The sequence below is a fragment of the Sciurus carolinensis genome, chromosome 11, assembly GCF_902686445.1.
Source record: "Sciurus carolinensis chromosome 11, mSciCar1.2, whole genome shotgun sequence".
NCBI classification, from domain to species: Eukaryota; Metazoa; Chordata; class Mammalia; order Rodentia; family Sciuridae; genus Sciurus; species Sciurus carolinensis.
In genome coordinates, this window is record NC_062223.1 from 23481961 (window position 1) to 23505944 (window position 23984).

Genomic DNA, 23984 nt, shown 5'->3' on the forward strand with positions numbered 1-23984 from the left:
TTGAGGCCCATAAGTGCTCACTGCTTCTTTTAGCTGTTTAACCATTTTAAAATCTAATAGCTGATGAAATCTTTGATTTTGAGCATCCTCAAATACTGGATATGTAGCATTCTGTAAAGAGGCCCACCCTCTATGTCTGCTATGGTTTTCCTTTTCCTTAAACTCCATAGGTGGTGCACTGGGAGCAATAGGTGTACTAAGCCTTCTGGGGGCAATAGGTGTACTAAGCCGTTTAGATGCTAGATGGCGCTCAGGTTGCACGCTTAACTTTCCCATAGCTTCCTCAAGCTCCTCCCCAGTAAGTTCTTCCTCAGAACTTTCTCTTTCCGTATAACTTTCTCTTTCTGAAGTCTGAGAACATGATCGTTCCTCTTTAATTTCTTCTAAGATCTGACTTCCTTCTTCTAAAGGCCCCTTTAAGTCCCTAAAAGGGTTTTTTGATTTACCTTGCTGCATCAAACAAGATTTAACAAGTGACCATATTGGCAGAGTTCCCATTGGCAAAGGCTCGCGTCTCTCCGCGTCGCGCAGATCCTCTCCTAGCTGTTCCCACTGAGGAAGATTTAATAATCCCTCGTCTAAAAACCACGGAGAGACTTTCTCTACATTATCTAGGAACTTGAAGGCCGTGTTTGCCTTTAATGGTGTTCCGTGATTTTTTAAAAGTTCTCTAAGTGGCCGCTGCATTCTAATCTTAGACAGATCCGTTCCCATGACTACGAGGTAGTTTACTAGTTTAAACACACAAACAAAAGACAGGCGCGCGCACGCACACACGCTCACTCACACACGCACACAGTTTGGTACCACTTGAATCGTCCCTCCCACAGGGAACCTTTTGTGATAAATCGTCCCTCCCACGGGGATCCTTTTGTGATGAATCGTCCCTCCTCTGGGGAACCTCTTGTGATGAATCGTCCCTCCTCTGGGGAACCTCTTGTGATGAATCGTCCCTCCTCTGGGGAACCTCTTGTGATGAATCGTCCCTCCTCTGGGGAACCTCTTGTGATGAATCGTCCCTCCTCTGGGGAACCTCTTGTGATAAATTGTCGCAGCTCCGCGAACCTCGAGACATCTCACCTTTTGAACTCTCAGACTAATTTTTCTTGATTTGAAAACTTATGTGAACTTACCCTTATATTTTTTCTCGTTCCCGGTCTTGATTCGGCACCATCTATCGCGTCCCCTGCCCGCAGAGAAACACGAAACCGGATCAGGGCAAGTTCTTTATTTTCTGCAGTCTGCTTCTTCTGGCTGGCCAGCACTGGCCGCTCTTGCAAGCGCCTTACATTACATACATCAACCAATCAGCTTATAGATCACGAGGGAAAAGCATGGACAGTAATGGAGCACAACAGTGTGGATATAGCAATCATGCAGTGTCCACGAGGACCCATAACCAATCACATTAACTTCCTCAAATAACGCCACTTGTTGGCAGAGAGTATTAGTCTGCTGGAGGTACCTGGTTTTGTTCTCAGCACTTCCTTGGCACCTTGCCAGGCGCCATCTTGGCCACGCCGAAGGGCTGGGGGCCTGCAGTACCCCAACACGTTCTGTCCTGCCCACACCTAGGTTTGTTTCCACAATGCTGACAGGATGCCTCTGGTGCCTCTCACCATGGAGCGAGACTGGCACCGGGTCAAAAGAAGAATTGCTGACAACACTAGATCATGAAGAAATTTCACTGTGGCCAGAATCTGAAAAATTGTCCATAGTACCCCTAGGAGCCCAAGTACAACCTGCATGAGAAACAAAACCAGATTAGTGAGACACTCTGTGTTTGCAACATAAGACTGAAGTCTGCCAAATAGAAGCAAAAGGAAAGAAAAAGTTACACACGGATATCACCATTGAAATACGATTGTTTTTTAACCAAGTGACTAAAAGATCAAAGTAAAATTTTACTTGGATGGAGATAAAAAGTTAGAGAGGGACAACTCTCTCTCTCCCTCCATACATATTGTTATACAAGCTCAGAAAAGATTCCACTACTTGACTGTTCTTAGCTTCCCTGGCTATGAATGACACTACCATTAACCTATAAAAGGAACCTGGGCTGGAGTATCACTCAGAGGTAGAGGGAGGTTGAGCATGCACCCCAGGCCTGGGTTAGAATCCCAGCACTGGGAAACATCAACAACAAAAACATCAACAATGACAACCTCAACAACATCATCAACAACAACAACAACATCAACAACATCAAGAACAACAAAAACAACAACTGATTAGATTTGAAAGCATGATTTTTTGAAAGCATGATTTTTTTTTCCAAACTGCTAAGTCAGTAATCTTGTTTTCAACTAAGTTTTCAATTTTCAGAGTGATAAGTACAGCAAAGTTCAACTGAAACTAGTCTTCAAAAAGAATAAAAAATAAGACCTGAAGAATCTCTTTCGATTTTTGCCATTCAACATTAATAATACATTAGCTGAATCACATGAAAAGCCACTTGTTGAGGATGTAATGTGTACTTTTCCCCAGACCATCACTGTAAAATGTCTCAACAGGTGTCCGTTTCCTGTCCTAAAAGGACCCTTAACTCTTCTTTGTTACTAAAAATATTTCTGAAAGTCAAAAAAGAAGAGGTTTATCTTGATATTTTTAATGGAAAAGAATAAAACAAATCTTTCTCAGTACTTATTTTTATCTTTTTTATAACATGACTAAGGATCTCCTATTAGTTTAAAATATATATATGTATCTAGAGCATCTAAATGCTCCCAATTTAAGTATGTTTCCATTAATTTAGTAAACTGGTACTTCCTGATTTATTTTTTAAAGGTTACACAGTTATTGAAAAAATTTAACATGTTCATATATGAAATATCTTTTTTAAACACACACTACAAATTCTGATGAGCAAGATTTAAATCCTTCCCTAAAAAGTCTGCTCAAAAACAAAACAAAAAAACCCAAAAAACAAAAACACTGTTCAGAAAAATCACTCATTTGGAGCACCTGACATTTGGAGGAACTCTTCCATTTTCTTCAACTAATGAGATGATTCCTCTTTCCCATCCTGTTTTTGGTTCTAAAAACCGCACCTATCCCATAAGTATGTGGTGCATTATTCTTGTTACTGTTCTCACTTCAAAGAGAAGAGGAGGAACTGGTTAAGTCCAACTGCCTGGAGCAAAAGATCCCAGCTGATTTCCACTGCCACCTCAGGACAGGATGAGAAAAGAATTTAGATATATCCATTTAACAAAGGCCATAGAACTGATACCCACATAAAATGCAGATGCCTGAAATGTCTACAAAGAAAAGCAGTTATTTGTTGAGGGAGTGAAACCTAATAATTGATTAACCTTTCAGGATCATCCTCTAAAGAAAACTAAATCTTAGCTTTTTACTACTGACTGACACTCACTCTTTTCAATTAAAGGGTAGTGGGAGGAAGGAACCTGGAGAGTTATGTGGAAGAAAATTATCATCTATTTTAATATAAGAAAGCATCCATATAAGGAGAAGATTTTGATCACCTAAAATGTGGTCTCTTAAAATAGCAACAAAAAAGGTAATCAAGACCCATATTAATACAAGGGAAAAAAATAAATCAGGAACATATCAGTTTTTTTATGTTTTCAAAGAGCTCTTCTCTCTATTAATGTTATATAACCAAATTTAGTAATATGAAATTTTAATGTAAAAGGATTCTTTCCACATTGGGACAATAAAAAACTTAAATTTTAGAAATAGTTTTATATACTTATGAATTTAATTCTGTCTATTATAAGAATAATATTAAAAAGAAATGCCAAAAATTTTTCCAATTCATACAAATGAGGGAAAAATTCCATTGAACATTATAGGAGAGACCATTTAAAATTAATATTATATTAAAAATTAAGAAATACATAATTCCAGAATTTATTATAACTGAAATGTATAGATTTTTGATAAAGAAAAAGAGCAAGTTGCTTTGTTCTACCTTTCCTTGGAGAACTCTGTGGGGAAGTGGGAGGAGAAGACAGTTGTGGAGAAGCTTTGGATCTTGTATCATCAGCTGGCTTCTTAGGATGTTCCAAACTCTCTTCTTCAGATAGGGAAATAATTTTCTTTAAATCTTGTGGAGAGTTGAAACCTATAAAAGAAAAAAAATAAGTTAGGTATGCATTTTCAAGACTGAAAATAAACAGCAATGAATAAAACATTTTTTTGTACAGTAAGATTCAACTTATTTACGATCAAAATGTGCTTGGTGTTATTACTCTTGGTATAAAAAGATCCTGCCAAAGGCACGAGATACCTGGAGTTTTGTTTTTGACTGATATCTACCAGACTATTAGAAGCAGATTTTGATATTTTACTTTAGATTTTAAACCTTAAAGTACTCATCATTTTTATTCAACAATGAAGAAAAAACACACCACTTGAAAACACTTGGATTTAGGATGAAAGTGGTACGGCCAATTTCAATTCCAGTTGTTTCGAGTTTGGGATGGAAACGTGTACTGGTATTGTTGGAAATGTTAGCACTGGAGAAGAGGGTCAAGGGTTAAGAGGAACTTTCTAGAACAGTAAATGAAAGGGATTCTATGCCCTTATATGCAAATAAGCACATGAAAGAGGGGCAGGAGACGCCTCATGACTGCACTGTGCACAGAGACCATGGAAGAAGATCTCAGAAGAAGGGAGTGAACCAGTGTAGGATCCAGTAGTATGAGGATGCAAAGTGCCCCCCCAAATTATTTTTCAGAAATAAAGAAATCAAATTGTACTTTGAAACAAAATTACATCATTAATTAGACTGGGGAAAAATGCCTCTCAGTATATTTAAGTTACTCTTTTATGTAATGTGACTTTAAATAGGTTATACTAAATATCATGACATGTATTATTTCAAGCACAGTTTTTTCAGTTCATAAATTCAAATGGATCTAAAATATTTTGAGATATTCTCTTTTGGAGAATGGAAGAGAGCTTCATGTGCAGGCATACCTACATTATATTAAATGTGGCTAAAAGGCTATTTGTAACTCAAAGGAAGAGTGATAATCTTCCAAACAAAAAAGTTCAACCTGTGGGGGGCTTAGGAGCACATGTGTATTGAGAGCAAGAGCAATAAAGGAGCATGTCATTTGATTTGTTTGTGATAGGGACAATGTAACATATATTTGAAAGGGGGCAGATGTCAAGTAAAGGTGTGCTTTTTTCACACTCCTCCAAAACTCAACAGAGAAGACATTTGCTGATCAAAAGGAATGGGGCAAGAACAGAGTCTGTGAGGGCTCTGTCCAACTCCCAGAGTGCAGGAACCTCATTACTGCCATCAATTTTATCTGCGCAAACTCTTTGCTATCCATTTTCTTTTCAAAATCTCTTTATTGCTATTAACACTGTTTTCTTTTGCATATATGTAGAAAAAAGAACCAATACATTTTTATAAAACTTACTTTGTTTTACATTTATATAAAGGGACTAAGTCAGTAGATCAGTTAATTTTGATGGGAAAGATGAAAACTGGTTGCTTTTTAATTCTGAGGCATTAGCTGTGTTCTCACTGCTCCCGAGTTACCGAATCAGTGACTTAATGAATAAGGATTCCCTTTCATGCCTGCCATGCACAAGGCCCAGGGTTCTAACCCCAGCACCATGAAGAAAAAGAGGAAAAAAAAATCACCTCCAGACAAATCAACAGCTTAAAATATTCTGATTACATTTCTGCAATTCATTGATCATAAGACAGAACTAGTTTAAAACTCATATAGGAACAAAACCAATTCAGTACGAGAAAAAAATCAAGTTGGTAAATGCGTAACTTGCTCATTTTATTTCCTTACCTTACCATGACAAATAAATGTGATTAAATAAGAAGCTAGGTATAAAAACAGTCCCACTCACTGGCAAAAATGAAGCTTAATTTGCTGAATATTTATGTTTGATTAGGAGAAAATAATCACAAAGAAACTCAAGGATGATAGGCAAGTTAGGCAAGATGAACATTCCTTTTCCTAATCTGAAAAGCATGGCAATGAAAAGCACCAAAAAAGAAAATGAAGTTGGGATTAGCTAATTAAAAAAATAAAATAAAATTCAGGTTTGAGGAAAAGGGAGGGAAAACATGAGCTTCATCACTTACCAAGAGGTGGGAGATCCTTCACAGGCACCTTCCATGAAGGGTAGAGGGCCCCGGCAGGAACCCAAGGTCCTTGGTCAGCCTCATGTGGTGGCTGCTGTGGGGGCGCCTGAGGCTGGGGTTGGGCTTTTTGCTGTGACCCTGCCCCTGGAGCCACTGGGGAGGTCTTGGATTTGACAGGCTTTTTGTCACCAGGATTCTTAGGCACTGGTCATGGTTTGGTTTGAAAATAGAACAAAGAATTTAAAATATTAGTAGCTGTGTAGAAGATGGTGGTAGAACTAGGAGAGTATTTTCTGAAGTTAGAACCCTAAAGTACCCACCTTCCCACCTGCTGCCTTATAAAGGCCAGAAATGGGGGTGGGGAGGGAGGGGTGGCTAGTTACAGAGAACGTGAGGGGACTGGCAGGACAGAGGCATCTGACTAATGAAATTAGTGATCTCAAGATGATGACACCATTCAAACACAAAATTAAAAACAAAAATTAATAATACAAATGTGGATAGCCTGTGTTTTGTGTATGGATAAAGGCTGCAACAGGAAAAATACCAGAAATTATTTTTTTAAAATGACATCCAAGACTTTTTGAAACACCTGAGCTAAGTTTTAATTTAATAAATGCTCTAACTGTAACCTATTTACTATCAATTCCCCAATGGAGAATTATCTATGTGGGCAAATAATAAACAACACTGCTTAATGTGTTCTACTGCATGTATCATTCCATGGTAGACAGAAGGCAACCCAGTGTAACAGGACAATCAAGTGTTTTGCGTGTAGAATCTTAATACCTAAAACAATTCAATGACATGTACTTCCCCCGTTGACATGTTTAGAAGCTAAGGATGAGGAAACTGAAGTGAGTCCTCCAAGGTCACATTGTTAGTAAGAGTTAAAGCAGGATTTGAAGTCAGACCCTCTGCCTCCAGAGGACCAGCTCTTCACCATGACTAAAGTGCCTAATAGGATCCTGTATAAATCTCATTATGTGAACCTCCCAAAATCATCTATGTAACATTTAAATTCTATAGATTACCTTTCAAACCTGTCCACAGAAGTTTCCAAAGTGCTCTAAATGAAAAATGCCTTTGTTTTACAAATACAGATACAGGTAAAAATAGAATCAGCCCATGTCTTACCTAGCCAGCTTTTAATTTCTATTTGTTTATTGTGCAGGGCTAGGTAAGCACTCTACCACCGAACTACATGCTTAGCTGCTTATTTTTTATTTTTAAGAGACAGATCTCGCTTTGCTGTCCAGGCTGGTCCAGAATTCCAGGCTTCAGATCCTCCCACCTAGTCCTCTATCAAGACTGGCTCACAGGTGAGTTTTTTAAACAGTGAAGACCTACACCTAAGGCTAAGTTGTGGCTCACTATGTAGTGAAATTATTGTTTCAAATGACAGCTCAATTTGTGACTGGGAACTATCTGGACTGTGGATGTCAAAGGCACAGTACAGCATCCAGTTCTGTGCTCCTCTGACCAGGTAGGCCCCAACCCCTCAGGTTGCCCATTGCTTTGGGAGTATCTTGGTAAGAAAACAAGGAATGCAAATTGGAACTGCATCTGCCATGTGTCCCCTGAATGAGTATCAGTTGTGGCGGAATGAAACCAAAGCAACTTGAGTAAGTCCACAGTGCTGTCCTCCATGAACCAACTCAACTGAACACAAAAGTCTCATCAGGCACAGGGGAAAGGCTAGTGCACTTGAGGACCAGCAGCTTCCTTCTCTGAACAAGTCCTTATCTTGTCACCACCCACGTCGCTGCACAGGACACAAGCCCACATTCCAGTCAGAGTCTGCAACTGTTTCCAGAAAAAACTCACATGCATTGGTTGCTGGCTCACACTGCAGAGATAACGTCCGAAGACTCTTCTCATCCATCTCCAGCTCCAGATTGGACAGGTATTGCTTCACTTTTTGAGGCATCTGCGCATCTTCATAAAGCCTTTTGGCTCTGAGAAAGGAACTACGGCGTACCCACTTTCTATGACCACCTGTCTCAGCAACAGCTAGCACCCTTGCATTTGCACTACCCTGTCTGAGGGACCTGAAAGAGGAAAAGGTGCATATGCAACTCACTCTAGCATGGGCTTATTTTATCTTCTGGAAACTGCCAAAAACTATATACATATTCTACATTTGAAAGGTCACATGCCTCATTCCAGTAAGTAAACTGTTAAATAAAATATTGAATCATACAGATTATAAATGTTTCCAGTTAAAAAAGAATTATATGCAATCCATACATAAATATATGTGTCTGGCACTTGTTCTGATTCAACTAGGATATTCTACTTTTCTTCTCTATATACAGAGCATTCAAATTCTTTCATAGAAGCCAGCAAACAATTATATATGAAAGCTCATGCAAGAATTCGCAGCTACGAACATTAAGACTTACACTTTTTTTACTTAGCCTAAAAAGGGTGTTTTATTTAGATTCAAATAAAATTAGCTACACTGTTCACAACTGCTTTCTTATTCCTTGGGTTGAATGTGGTGAGTTTTTATAGTAATATAGTCAATCTGTTAATACAACAATCATGCAAATGTAAACATCTACATATGGAAACTATTTCGCACATGAATTGTTAAAAATTATTTTTTTAAAAGATTGGTTTATATAGAATGAAAAGAGTAGTTAGTTGAGCTGGAAAAAATTTGGTTTTGACACCAGGGGGCACCTTTTATATTATGCATATGTACTAAAATATCCATGCAATAGTATTTAAATTGCACAACTTTTCTTTCTAATATCGTTCTTGCCCTCCTCTTCTTTGGGCTTTCCTCATTTCAAAATATAAATTATACTAAAAATCTTCAGAGAGCTCAGAAATATGTCTGGCCCATAGTTCCCCAAAACAATCATCAATCATTTCACAGCTCTTGTGGATCATGACTTCCAAAGCACAGGCCCCAACAGATTAAACTTGAAGTCAGTTTGCCATCTGAAATTCTGCTAGAGCAAGAGTGTCAAGAAATAAAAATGCAAAAATGCAAAGCATCAGAAAATGGAGCAGGTAGGAAAATAATGCATGAGCTGAGCAAGAACTGTGTGTGGGTATGCAAGTTCTCCACCACTTACCCCAAACTCGGCCATTTCTTCTTCCTGTAAGTGAGAGCCATGGAGATTGAAGCATGGGTGTAGACAGAGACAGAGAGATCACAAACTCATAGAGAAAGGACTGGACTTCTGGATAAGCAGTTCTAGAAGCCCACAAACATTAAACTGCACAATCATCTTGCACACACCACTTTACTAGACACATTTTTCTGGTTCAAACGAACAATATACTTAAAGTTTTTGTTCTAGAAAACAAGACTTCTTTTGTGTCCTAATCATTTTGACTTCAGTTTAGTCAAAAAAAAAATCTATCCTGTGGATGCTGAGACAATGTTGTTTGAGGTGTTCACATATTTTAGTACGTGCTACCAGTTACAAATTCTAACTCTACAATTCAGTGTTTAAAAAATAAGAAATAGTATCTGTGACTAATGTTAAATTAAAAATATCTGAAGGACAAACTTTTTACTAAGAGTCAGGGTACACCTGATTTATTCCAAATGGAAATTCAATAGTGATTCTTGGTACATCCTAATATAATTTTTGCAACACTGCAAATATAAATATGCAAAACTTCCTCATTCACTGGGAAACTCTTAACTTCTCTAGTCCCGCATATGCCACTGGAGGTGACTTACTCACCGAGTCCTGAACATGAGAGCGGGGTCCACATTAACTGAAGCCATTTGGCCAACATGCCGGATTTCTTTTGCGATCATTCTTAGCTTCTCGAAGTTGACCAGCCCGTCTACTTTTGAATGGTTTCCTGTAATTCACAAATAAGAAAGAGGAAATCACATGGCATTGACTCTATACTTCTACAAGTGAGGACCAATCTCCTCTAACCTTGTATTTACCTTCATGAAGGAATGTGAGATCCTTCTTGATAACTGGGAAGAGAGGAATTATGGGAGGCTGCAGGTTTGGACTCTTGAGGAAATTGCGGTATTTTGCCATGTTTCTGGAAGGGTCAAAAAGGTCTTGGAGATCCTAAAAGAGCTTTTCATATTTATTGGGAAGTTTTTTCCAGGTAGCTCGCAGTCTTGCCACTGGTACCAGGTTTAGGCCACTGGGAAGGGAAAAGAGAAATGTGGGATGCAATTCAATCATCTCTTCTGAAATGAAGGAAGCAAAACACTGTATTGCTCACACACTGACAAATACACCTGTGTGTATTCTTTACATGTAAAGCAGTTTACAGATGGATGCACAGGAACCTTGGGTAATCCTGGGTAATGAGAATGGCAGGCAGAATCAGGGTCAGGGCCAAGAAAATGGGTGTAATTCTTCATCCCTTTATACTCTCTGGATCTGTTTTTATTATCTGATATAGTCTGGATCCTACATGTCCCCCAAAGGCCTATATGTTAAAAGCTTAGACCCATGTCACAATGCTACTGGAAGGTTACAGTGAAATTAAGGAATTAGTGAGAGATCTTAGGTCATTGAGTATACCCTAAAAAGGTGAATTCTTTCTTTTCTTCTTTTTCACATCCTAGCCATGAGGTGAACAGCTTTGCTCCACCACATGCTCCTGTTGCCTCAATGCAGGCTAAAAAGCAACAGAGGCAAATGCCTGAAACCTCCAAAACTGTGAGCCAAAATAAACCTTTCCTCTTTATAAGTAGATTACCTTTGCTGTTTTGTTACAGTAATGAAAGTTGACTAACATACCATCAGCAAAACCACTAGAATATAAGTATTTTTGCTTTTCCTCCAAATAGAGCAATGTTTGGCTCATAGGAAGCATTTGATAAAATAGTGTAGGAAAATATTCTATAGTAAGAAATTAAAGTAAAACATAGTAGTCATGAGAGCATGATCGAACTCCCAGGAAGAAAAAATGACTAATTCTATAACATCAAAATACCTCATTGTTTTCATTTTTATTTTCTTCCAGTTTCAATCTAAGCACTTAAAAGGGAAGAAAATTAACATTTATGGGGATTTTCATTATGCTGTCCAGTGGAATTCCACATATATTATATCACTTAATAATGATAATTCCTTGGGGTATTGTTATTTTAAAAGGAACTTAATTGATGTTTCCAGCAATAACTTCCCCAAAGTCCAAGTTAAAAAAAAAAACAATAAGTGGTAGATATAGACTGTCTGGCAAATCAGCATGTGAGAGGTTCTAAGTTAAGGAATAAGAATCAGGAAAAAGAATTGTTCATTAGGAGTCAATGACAGCCTAGCATGGGTTTGATTACCATTGTTTTTTTGAAAAAGTGAGTCACTTATGAATCACCCCCATTTTATATTATATGGTATCTCTGGATTGAGGTTGTTTCTAATCTGTAATGTGCACTGAATCTTAAGGCAAACATGCCCTCTTACCTGATGATTGCAAACATGGAGTTAAAATTCTTGCAGTCCCTACAGTGCAGTGCGATCTTGATGAAATGCTTCATGATCTTCATCCTCTTCAGCTGGTTTGTCTCTCGGAGAATTTCAGACGCCACCCAAAATGTTTCCTGGTTAATGACTTCTTCAAATTTCTTCAGGTTCACATAGCTGGTTTCTGACTTCAGTTTAAATAAATCATCTATATATTCAGTAGGTTCAATGCTGCGGAAGAGTTCGAAATTCCGCACGGAGAGCTGGGTGGCAACTTCCACAGGGCTAAGCTGCAGGAGGGAAATTCGACTCTCTCGCAACAACCCCTGAGCATCCTCATCTGAACAAAGGATTTCAGTTTCCATGTTGTTTTTCAGATAATACCTGTGAAAGCAGGATACGTCAGACATCATCAAGTCTAAGCAGAAGCCTCGTGATTTCCGTAAAAGAATAATGCTACCATTTAGGGGAAACTTGAGAGCATACAGAATTGAATCCTGGAAGAATTCTTTTCAACCAGGATGGGCAGCACAGTGGCTGCCTTAATCGCCAGACCACAGACCAGAAGTCAGAGATGGAAAAGAGCGAATCACGTGGGATTTCATTTGTACTCACTGTCATTCTTTGTCACCATTCCTTTCCTGCTTTCTAAATCATTCTACAATTTTGGTGACAGATGACAGAAAATAGCTATTTCCTCAGTTTAAATAAGGGTCCAGGCTTCATGGGCGGAAGCAGGAAAGATCAGACCCAGGGCATCACTCCATTTTCCCAGAGTGAAAAAAGAACCCAGCACTTGATGGGTCCAAATTAGATCAGTTCAAGCTACTTATTTTATTAATATCCCTTAGAACCCTAAAAGCTGTTTCCCTCATGTGCTCTTATGACTAGAATAATCCTACAATGAATTTTAATTTTTAAATATGTGGATTTTCATGAAAACCCTACAGGTAATAGTGTTTCCTTTTAATCAAAATAGGAAACAGTCATAGAAACAGAGTTGACTAAAGATTAGTGACTTGTTAATGTCAATGCAGGGATCAGAACTCAGAGCTAGTGCATCTCCATTAAGCAACTTGTTGAAAACACCATTTAGGTGATTGCTCTTTGCTATTTCCTTCTTCCCTCCCTCCCACCTTCCTTCTTTCCTTCCTTCCTTTTAGGGTGGGCAGATGTTTTCTCTTAAGTAAAATTCTATAAATGAAGAAACAGTGGAGGTCCTGTGAAGCTATCTTTTGCATATTTCACAAAGCATCTATGGCAGAAAATATGTTATCTTGGGCTTTTGACATTCATAGCTTTCATACTCTCCCTTTGGATTACTCATGAAGCCCATGGCAGGGATCCATATATAATTTTCCTGAATAATGAATGTGAACCATGAAGTTGCAGCTCCCTGGAGATCTGAAGAACTTCATCATGATTACAGACATAATCAATGTACATTCAAATGATAATTGAGAAAAAACAACTTCCTAAAATAAAACTATCACTAGAGTTGAGGTTGGAAATAAAAGTCAGGAGTCAGAAAGTTATAGTTGGTAGCTCTAAGACAAATTTTGAGTGAATTAAATCATAGTTTAGATCTATAACATGGAAAAGTCAAGTACAATGGAATACTTTCTAAAAAAATAGGAAAAAAATGTTATTTATGTGACAACTCAATTTTTAGCCAGTATAGGACCCAGTAATTATATGAGAGTCAAAAGTTAACTGCTTTTTCAACTTTTAGTGATTTGTGGTTTGAGGGCAAAATTGCATATACCCCTCAATAGAAATGTCACTGAAAAGAAGGACAAAATCAATCCAATGTTTTCATGCAAGGAACACGTGTTACATATGCACTTATACAGCAAGGGATCAAGCTCTCTGTAGCAACTGAAGTTTGGTTCCAGAGTTCAGGAGTGTTTTCTGTAGTGTAATTACAATGACAGATTTGACAGAATTCATTAATTCTGCCAAACACACTGTCATAGATGTCTCTGCCTAAACTAATGAAGCTCCTGGAAAAGTGAGGTATGTGGGATCAAGTGATGATTAAACATGATTAGAAAATCTATGAATGCCAAATCCAAGGAGAAGAGAGCAGCAGGATTCACTCTGTGACTTTACATCAAGCTCCCTCTACTGTTTCATCAGCAGGTATTTACATGGCAAGTGTGAGGAGTGATTGCTTGTATGTTGGCTATTGATAATAACTCATAGGTCACAGTAACCTTGAGTAAGTGCCTAAGAGTTCCTGGTGAGGGCCAGCAGTCTACTGTATACAGTTACTTTGATACAGCAATTTATGGTGGGGTGCTTGGTTTTTAATCTGCAGGGATATTTAGTCACCTAAAAAAAACTTAAAGTATTCATCTCTTAGATTTTGATGTGGGTTTCAAGAGGGAGGTTAAGAAATCCAGTAAGATAGTGTATACCTTCCGCTCAGTTGTATTCTATCCGCAAGTTTGGAAAGCTGAACTGGAAGTCTTCTCTGTCTGATGACTCCCTCGGGTGTGACTGAGACCTCACACAGTGAATACTGCTCTGGGGTGGCAGTAAGAGCAAACTCCCTGATGGCCTGAATGACCACTTCCTTCGCTGTGGTGTCCTTACTGATCATGACGTATCGGCTTTGCTGATCAGCCTTAAAAACCCTTAGCACTTGATCTGGCAAATCTAGAAGAAAGAAAACCACACATAAGTAGAAAGGATTTAGACATATGGTAATGCAAAGTAATCTGGAAAGAACCTCCCTAGAAGAGATGATGATGAACTCTGACCTCTCCCTTACTAGAGAGCTTCAAAGACCATTGACCCACTATGTTGTAAGAACACATCTTCCCTTATAACTAAATGATGAGACCAACACAAACCCATCAGGACATAGTAGCATATATACAAGACTGTCATGTGTGTACCCAAAAAGAAAAATTTAAATCTAAAGTTGATCTTTAATAAATTGAAAAACCCAACAGTGACCCCAAATATACTTCCTCTTCTTACTTATTTGATATGAATTAGTAATAACGGCATGCCATGTGTTAGTCTTCATTTTATCAAAGAGGAAACAGGTTCACAGAGATTTAATTTCCTGTAGCCATATCGAAATAGTCTGCAGAATACGATGAGAACTGGTTCCAAAGGTTTGGAATTTAAGGTTCAACCTGATTCTTCACATCTGTTACAATCCGTGCCAAACTGAGAGAGATCATGTGGTATTATCAAAATCACAAACGCATCAGTACAGAGTGGTATAAACACAAGCCTTCATGTGGGGTATTGAAGAAAAAGATGGAAACAGACAACAAGGAGAAAACCAAAGCAGCCTTGGGGATGCTCACCAGGAGTAGTGCTGGAGTCTGAAACGCGAGGATGTGACGGCAGCACGTCAGGATCACAGGAGGACAAGGTGCCGCTGACTGGCAACGCAGTCGGGATGTGCTCTGTCTGCCTTAGTCCTACTCTGCTGTCATCTTGAGACGGACCAATCCCAATGTCACTGAGTAAAGAAGAAAAGGTGAATTATCAGCAAAGTAAGCAGTGGTAAGCTCTTATAGACCATTAATGAGCCATATCCCATGGAACTCACAATTAGTGTAAAAATGTCATTGATGTACTTGAAAATTGCAAAAGCCACTGCTGTTTAAGTGTATCCGATTCACTTTGCTGTTTCTTAAGTATATAATGTTTCTCTAAAGCCCTTTTCACTAGAGAAAACCAAAATCCAATATGAGTAGTTTCTCAGCCTAAAAATATATTCAGGAAAATATGAGCTCTAGTTTCTGGTGGGAATCGGCTTAGGAAAAAGCATGCTGAAAAGAGAGCATTCAGTCTCACTCATCCAGGGATTCCGCATCAAGACGATGAAGTTCTATGGTCCCATTTGCAAGAAATAAAGAAAATGAGGAAAACGAACATGGAAAAAAATCTATCCTAATTTTGTTCTTCAATATTCTAAGGGAAAATGGGATTATTATGCAGTCAACTGTAAGGAAACCCTGACAGACATTATTTCTTAGTTATACAGAGCATAAAAGAAGAGTGGTACATGGCGGCATTTTCTAGGCTCAAGGAAAAGGTGATAAAAATCCAATGACTCACTTTGACTTTTACTCTGCTCAAATTTTCTAATTACACATTTATGTTCCCGGAAAAGCATTGGTTATTGTTGATGTCTACAAACTCATTTCTATTTATAAAAAACTATTGCAGCAAACAACTCTTAAAACATGATTTAATAATATATATAAATTATTTCTAAAGGATCTATTTTTTGAAGGATCAAATGCTTCCAAAACAAAAGATCAAATAAAATAAGCTTATGCATGCAAAACAACTAGATTATAAGCAAATTTATGTTCTAACTAGTTTTACATAAACACCTTGAAAGAAAATGCAAGAACATTTTACTAAGGTTGGGATGTAAACCAAGGCATCATAAATAAGATAATTGTAGTGTATGTTTTTCCAAATTCATAGGCGAATCTAGGACAAAATTAAACTTCTTTTTAAGCACACAGTGGTATGTGCATGCACTTTCAATTAACATTCCGTGAAAGATGGAAATCTTCATGTCTGGGGGTTTTGTTTGTTTGTGGTTTTGGGCCTTGAACCCAGATGTGCTCTCCCACTGAGTCACATTCCAGCCCTTTTCATGTCATTCTGAGATGGACTCTAGCTAAATTAATGAGGCCAACCTCAAACTTGGGATCCTCCTGCCTCAGCCTCCCGAGTTGCTGCGATTCCAGGTGTGTACCACCACACCCAGCTACATCAGTGGGATTTTATTTCTCAACTATATAAAAGCACTATTTGCCAAAAACATTAGATGTAATATATGACATCAAATGATTACTATGTCCTCAGACCAAGGCATGGATGACTGGGATACTCCTGGCACAAGTGGCTATGAATATTAGTGTCTTGCAGGCAGATCTGCCTTCTTAAGAAATATTTCTCAGCAACATTTTAACACGTTGCATGATTACTTACAGTAATTACTTACAGTTTCTTGATTACTTACTTATATCTCTGTTGTACAAAACAGAGGTTACTCTTGACTAAAACTACTTTATACCTGAGACTCAAGTTTGAAACAATCCTCTTTAAATAAGAAAAGAAAAAGAAAAAGAAAAGTCCCTCTCTGAGCACACCCTCTTTTTGATTGACCTCCCCAACTGTTTCATTGTTACTGAATTGTTTTTCAGTCTTCCTTGATTCTCTAGTCTGTTGATTCTTCCTGTTTTCTTCTGGGTTCATCCATTTCCCTCTCCACCCATCTGGAAACCAAATCTGGATTCTATAATGCTGATGTCACACTCTTTCCTCCTCTCTTTAATGCTCATTTCCTTTCCAGGTCCATCCTTACTAATTTACTAGTATCCTGCATCTTAGCTTCTATAATGCTGCTGTTTAAGGAAAAGACATATACACAGCACAGCATATATATTTTTAATTTTTAACTTTATTTTCTTTCTTTCTTTCTATGCAGTGCTGAGAATCAAATCCAGGGCCACACATGCTAGGCAAGGGTTTTACTACTGAGCTACAACCCCAGCCTAACACAGTGTATTTTAATTAGATGATATTTCTAATTTTCTAGTTCGATGGTGTTAAAAATCGTCTCAGGCAAGGGGAGTAGCTCAGAGGTAGAGCACTTGCCTAGCATGTAGAGGCCCTGCCTTCCACTCCAGCACTGCAAAACGCGAAAATAAAACCAAACCAAATTTTACAAACTCATAAATACATAATGGTTTCTAGAAGACAAACACTGAAGTAGCAAGTAGTATTAAATGAAGCCCTTTAGAATAGATCCTCCTGTTTGCTGGGCCTACCTTTACATCTTGGTTTTTCAATTTCAATTGCACTGCATATATGATTTCAAATCATCTGCACAGGAAAGTATTTAAACAAACCACATATTTACTTAAGATGCTGCTCAGTGTTTTAAAGCCAGCACATCTAATTATTGTCTCCTCTCTTTTCCCTTGACTAGCTTTTGAGTGTCTTTCCAAGTAACAGAGGACAAAATTATGCATAGGATTCTCATACTGTGTTCTTTCCAACGTCCTGTGCTGTGGATGTATTCCACCCCAGTTCTAACATGTCATTTCTATTAATACTTGTCAGGGTCATGCTGACTTCTCTTTGATTTTTTTTTAGGATTCATATTTAACTCTTGGTCAAATATGACTCTAAGATCTTTTTTATTATGATGCTCTTAATAATTCTGAAGTTAGTTTATTTTTTCTTCAAGAGGGGCCACTGTATAAATTGATTTCTATATTCTGTACCAGTTGTCCTAATTCATTCCCTCTTAGAAACTTAATATAAAACATTCTCAAGTCTAAAAATAAAACCATCACATTCGTTGTTCTTTATCCACAGAATTTTACCATAGAAGTTTTCTTTAGAAATGACTAATCATTATAGTTCAATGGGGACAATACAAGTTTGACATTTAATTCCTTAATATGTTTTAAATCATATTTCCCCACAGGTGAAAAATTTATTTAAAATGGAATTAAAAAAAAATAAAAGAAATGCTTGTTGCAATCCTGAATAACTATATCTATTGCTCCTCTATAGATCCATTGTCATAGAAATATATTAACCTTCATCCTTTCAATTTATCTTTTATACTGTTGTACCTTGAAGAACATATAATAATTGAACGTGGCATACTGAGTTACTTAACACTAAAAAATGGCAGATGGTAATTAGTGTTATGAAACATCCCTAGATTCAAGTACCAAAGTTAAGATATAAATAATCAAGTCAGCAAACCTAAAAAAAAATGGTTGGGAATCCCTGCAACTTTGTCTAGCCTAAGCCTGTCACATAAGTAAACAGCCAAGAGGAAATTCAAAAATATACCGGACGCTCTGCCTGCAGAACTCACTGGGAAGAATGAAAGGAGATCTGCGCTTGATTATTGATGCCTTGCAATGGTTAAATAACTGAAAATGGAAGTGAGGGAGAAAGAGAATGGAAAGATTTACAGAGGCAGCTGAAAGAAGTGATTTGATTGGTGAAGTACAGATGCTGTGGAGGAAATATCCAGAAACAAAGGTACAGTAGCCAAAGCTCCAAATCCTGCGGGAAACGGGAAGCACAAACTTCTCAAAAGTTCAAATGAGGGGGAAAAAATGTTCAAATGAGAACATTCTAAACCAACTCTAATGAAAATCAGGGGTAGGCAAGTGGCAAAACCAGGATTAAGATGAACACGATTGTTTCCTATTACTTCTAAGACAGCTCAGGCATCACACTCAGGACATCACACTAATGTGCAAGGTCACATCACTACCTGAGCAGATCCTCTTAAGACAATAGAATCGAGCACAGAAAACTTGTAGACACTCACTTATATGGTTTCTGAGGCAAGATAATCCGAGTCTTGTCAAGCCTCTTCTTTAGCTTGTTCCTTCCCCCGACAGTGTTGGCTTTACTTTTTTTATTGGCTTTTTCAAGTCCTGCCACCTGTTCTACATCTACAGCCAGGTCTGGAATGGAATAGCCGCTGGCCTTTTCGGTATCACCAATTTTGGGAAGGTGGGGGGCACCATCTTTTTTTTCTTCTGACAATCTCGTTAGAAGTTTTTTAAACACTAAAATACATAGAAAGCAAGTCATAAAAGGACAAATACTGTATGGTTCCATTTACATGAGGTACGTAGAACAGTCAAAATCATGGAAATGGAAGTAGAAGGGCAGTTATCAAGGGTTGAAGGGAGGGGAAATAGGGATTTCTTATTTCTTGAGTACAGAGCTTCAGTTTTGCAAGGTGAGACTTGGTGGTTTGTACAACAATATTGAATGTACTTAATGTCATTAAACTGTTAAATTAAAATAAAAAATATAGAAAGAGAAACACCACAAAATGCCAATTACAAGTCATAAGGACAAGGTTAAGGCAACTGCAGAACTTGGAAGTACATGAGAAGTACAGACTTCAGCTATTAAAATCCTACTAGCAAAATACTAGTCCAGTGACTGATGCCAGGAATCTACTTTGTATACTGCTCTATCCAAGCAAATTTAAGAATTTATTTCCCCCTGTACCAGGGATTGAATGCAGAGGCACTTAACCACAGAGCAACGTCCCCAGTCCTTTTTTGTATTTTACTTACAGACAGGTTCTCACTGAGTTGCTTAGGGTCTTGCTAAATTGCTGAGGCTGGCTGAACTCATAATCCTCCTGCCTCAGCCTCCCAAGCCACTGGGATATAGGTGCCCAGCAGCAGTAAACCTTTTAATCTACAAGTAGTTTATAATTTATCAACAGAAGGGAAATTTCATTTACCAATAAAAACAGATTAAAAAAATAATTTTTATAATCCTCAAGTCAGTGGATATTGATTTAGAGCTAATTATATACTTATAAAATGAATTCTATATTTATATATTTTAGTATAAATACCGATTCTTATATTAAAATATACAAATTGCTTCTTTCATGATTAACATTTAAATGTTTAAAAAAAAACCAAAAGGAGAAAAATGAAAGTCTGCAAAAATACTTACCAAATAAGTTGGTTTTCACAGTGATAGACAGATGTGTGTTAATCCTAAGAATTTCCATGGCTTTTGACAGCTGGATATTTTCAAAGTTTTGACCATTTACTTCTAGTATCTAAAAGTGAAATTATAAAATTAGCATGTCACTGACTGAAGAAAGAAAAATACCAAAACTCTCCTTACATCTGGACTGAGAAATATCATACCTGATCCCCACGTTTCAAGCCTGCTTCTGTTGCTTTGCTACCTGAATCAACACTGTCGACAAAGATTCCAAATCCCTTCTCGGAGCCTCCAAGTAAGATAAAAGGTAGAGGCGCTTCCCGAGATGGCTTTGTTAACGTCACCAATCTTCTTTTTGCCTTAGCAGCACATGCAATATTTAACAGCCTTAGATGTCCGCCCATTTTCTATAAGGGTTCAGAAAGAGTGGTGTCAATGCAAGACAGGAGGAATAAATAATCTGAAAGCTGATCTTAAAAAATAAGCCACAACTATTACCTCTCTTTCCAGATTATTCTCAAATTCTTCTAGAAATTGAGTCATTGCAGGATCTCCTTCAAAGTCACTGAAGTGATTATTCACCCACAATAATACTACCTGTGTAACCTGAAAAAGCAATTAGTTTCATGAAGTTTTCTTTGTTTAGGACTAAAGATTGGTGATTAGATTAATTTCAAATAAGATATCTAATTTTCAATTTACCTAAAAATACTGAAAAAGAAAAAAATAAACTAATAACAATAAAACCTCCAATAAGAAATTTATTCATATAAAAATGATCTTCTGAAAAATATATGTGTATTTCAAATACAGACTATATGTTGCTTTGACGGGAGACACTATAGATTTATGAAGGTATTTAACTAAGATCCAACTTTACTTTCAAAACATATTTGAAATAAGTCAAAATGAAAGCATGAAATCAAAATAGGTTAATATGAAAGACAGAAACTAAAAAATAAAAGGTAAAAACACAGACTAAATAAGGAAAACAGATAGTATTAAGCTTAGAAATATCTGTAAGGAATTGGGTTGTAAAAGAAAGGAGATAAGACTACATAGTTTATCATTCAATCTGAATTTGAGAGAGCTCTCCAGGGCTGCAGAAGAGGGTCTGCTTAGAATGATATTAGGGGGGACTTCAGTCTTGATGACTGTAATGTAAAAGCTGCTCTATGCTAATTTAAAAATTGTAACTTTCTTTTACAGGATCTACCAGACTGGAAAATGCTGATTCCCATGGTATCCTGATGTTTGGTTATATTTTAACACACTCTCAACATGTAAACACTTGGTGACCAACTTATTGGCCTAGGCATTTAAAGAAGAAAAAAAAGAAGACATTTCTAGAGGTAAATTTTGAAATATATAACAAGAACTAATATTCATATCACCTTACCTTTTTCTTTCCTTAAAAATATTTTCTTATATTCCATTAGCTTGAACATTAACTGGTATGACAAATGTATTTTTAAGCTTATACTTTAAAAGTACTACATAGTGAAGAGCTGAAATAAACTGCATTTCCAACCTTATCTCTGAGGTGTGGGTCATTAAACCACTCCAATAACTTTTTGCCCACTTCCGTTGGACTAGAAAGAAACGTCCGGTAGGTCAACAGGAAGTCTTCTATGAAGGTTGGATCTACTACTGAATGCTCTTCCACCAAATGCATTGTTAACCTTTCTGAGGTGCCCTGTGACAAATAAAAGGTTTAATCATTATCCTGAATAAATAACATTTATATGGTGCCTTGATTTCCACCCTTCAACATAAAACCAAGCAGGTAGTAATTCAGATGATTACTACTCTTACTATACTGATGATAATTAATAAAGTGCTATTAATCAGGACGTGAAGATTTTTTATTACAAGAGATGACCTTTAAGAGGTATGATGCTCGCAAATGAAAAAAGAAACAAATCTTAAATTGCCATAGCTTATACTACTCCAAACATCCTTTCCCTTAGGATGAGAGTTCTTGGCCTTACCTTGATGACAATGTGGCCCTTCCTTGTTCCAGTTCCATCAAGTTCTCGGTGTTCTTTGACCATAACGATCTCACCTTCCTCTTCTACTTTTTGCATATTCTTTTCTACTCACTTGAGGATGTGGCAGTAATCTTGCTGGGCAATGCAGACAAACTGGAATAAAACATAAGTCACATGTTAATGATAAAGTGCTTGCAAAAGACCTAGCTGTACAAATAATTCAGTGTTTTCATTATTTAATACTGACATTTTTTCCTGTTTTCCCCATACTTTCCAAATTAATACATTAATGAACCTTAATCAAACTTCTCTACCTTTAATGTATTTCTTACTTGGTCAAGAAAAGTTTCAGTTTTAGAATATTTATACATATTTTACATATCAATCATAACAGTTTAAAAAATCTGAAGATGAAACTAAAAGTTCCTTTAAACATATCTCTCTCACAGTAAAAAACATTAGGGGAAAAGAGAGGAATCTTAGAGTGACTGATAATAAATCATATATTTGTTATAGCTCAAATCATTATTCCTTATAACTTATATTAAGGGTAATCCTTGCTCTTCAAATATTAACAGTTTCAGAGCTTGTGGCTAATCGCTTAAAGCAATTAAAGTTCTTAATAGTTTTAAATAAAGTTAAGAACAAATTATAGAAATCATGTATTATATAACTGAAGGCCAGTGAGGAGACAAGAGCAGATACTTCAGCAAACAAAAGTCACTGTGTTCCTTCAAGTATGATTTACAAAATCATCTGGGGATAGAAGACATAGCATTTATTTTTCCCTTTCAACATAAAAAATAAGAAAAAGGTTCAATTACAGTATATAAGATAGAATATGATGCAATCATCCAAAATCACATTTTCAAGGTTATTTAGAGCTCTGGCTTAGTGTTCATATATTACATGAAAACTTTTAAAAGATGCAATACCAGACAGGCAAGGTGGTGCATGCCTATAATGCCAGCTATGCTGGAGGCTGAGATAAGAGGATCACAAGTTTGAGGCCAGCCTAGGCAACTGAAGCAAGACCATTTCAAAATATGTAAAAATGACTGGGAACATAGCTTAGTGGTAGACAGCACTTGCTTAGCATGTTCAAGGCCCTAGTACTACACACACATGTACAAATATAATAATTAATTGTCATAAAAATAATCATAATGATAACATCATCACCATCACCATCACATTATGGTAATCTTGTAGGAATTTTTCTCAACTTATGCTTCTAATTGTACAATGAGGAAGGCAGTACTACCATCCCCACTGTAGAGAGGAAGAAAAGGCTCAATGCTCCATCATTGCATGCTGGCTAAATTTTTTTTAAAAAATGATACCTGCACATCAAAATCTTGGGGGAAAGTAAAATAAAACATTAACAATACTTCCAATAAATGTAAATCACATGGGACTTTCATTTTATTTATTATGCTTTTCTATATTTTCTATACTTTCTGCATAGTCAGTAGTTCTGTTAGTGAATAGAAGCAGCAGTTCAGAAGGAAAACAGCAAACTACAGCATACTACAGTACCAAGTTACTGATCTCATCTAACTTTTCTGATAAGTATTTAGGAACAAAAAGTTAAAACTTTAAAAGAGATGGGATTTTTGTGTACAAATAAATATAAATAATTGAATTAAGACATTTTAAATATCCCATTTCTATCACACTGACCATTGGTGTACGCATGTTTTGAAATATACAGCCCTTGGTAACATATCTCAAAAATATCTTTATTTCTTCTTACACAGCAGCAAAATTGCTCCCCAAATTTGCATGGGAAATTTACAAAGGTTTTATCTCCAAATAATTTTAGGTGTTCTTTCTTACACTCAGTTTTAGAGAACATAATGAAATCATCATTTTCTTGTTTATTTTCCAAAAGAGAAATGTATCCCTGAGTTAAAATGAATAAGTAGATAGATGTATGAAAGAAAACTCTTTTTGAAGAGAAATATACTGAAATTAATCTTCTTGACT

General features: G+C 36.9%; 1 protein-coding gene across 1 annotated transcript in view; it reads right to left on the reverse strand.

Annotated features, from left to right (window-relative positions):
* Positions 1-23693, reverse strand: part of LOC124959202 (rap guanine nucleotide exchange factor 2-like) — a 28399-nt gene extending 4706 nt beyond the window's left edge. The window contains 17 exon segments of the mRNA XM_047517798.1: positions 1522-1742; positions 3938-4090; positions 6089-6292; positions 7916-8139; positions 9178-9201; positions 9799-9922; positions 10014-10225; positions 11497-11880; positions 13917-14157; positions 14823-14980; positions 18848-19091; positions 20008-20116; positions 20208-20411; positions 20503-20610; positions 21536-21700; positions 21996-22148; positions 23679-23693. Coding sequence (XP_047373754.1) covers positions 1522-1742; positions 3938-4090; positions 6089-6292; positions 7916-8139; positions 9178-9201; positions 9799-9922; positions 10014-10225; positions 11497-11880; positions 13917-14157; positions 14823-14980; positions 18848-19091; positions 20008-20116; positions 20208-20411; positions 20503-20610; positions 21536-21700; positions 21996-22148; positions 23679-23693 — 2943 coding nt within the window.
* Positions 23694-23984: the final 291 nt, after the last annotated feature.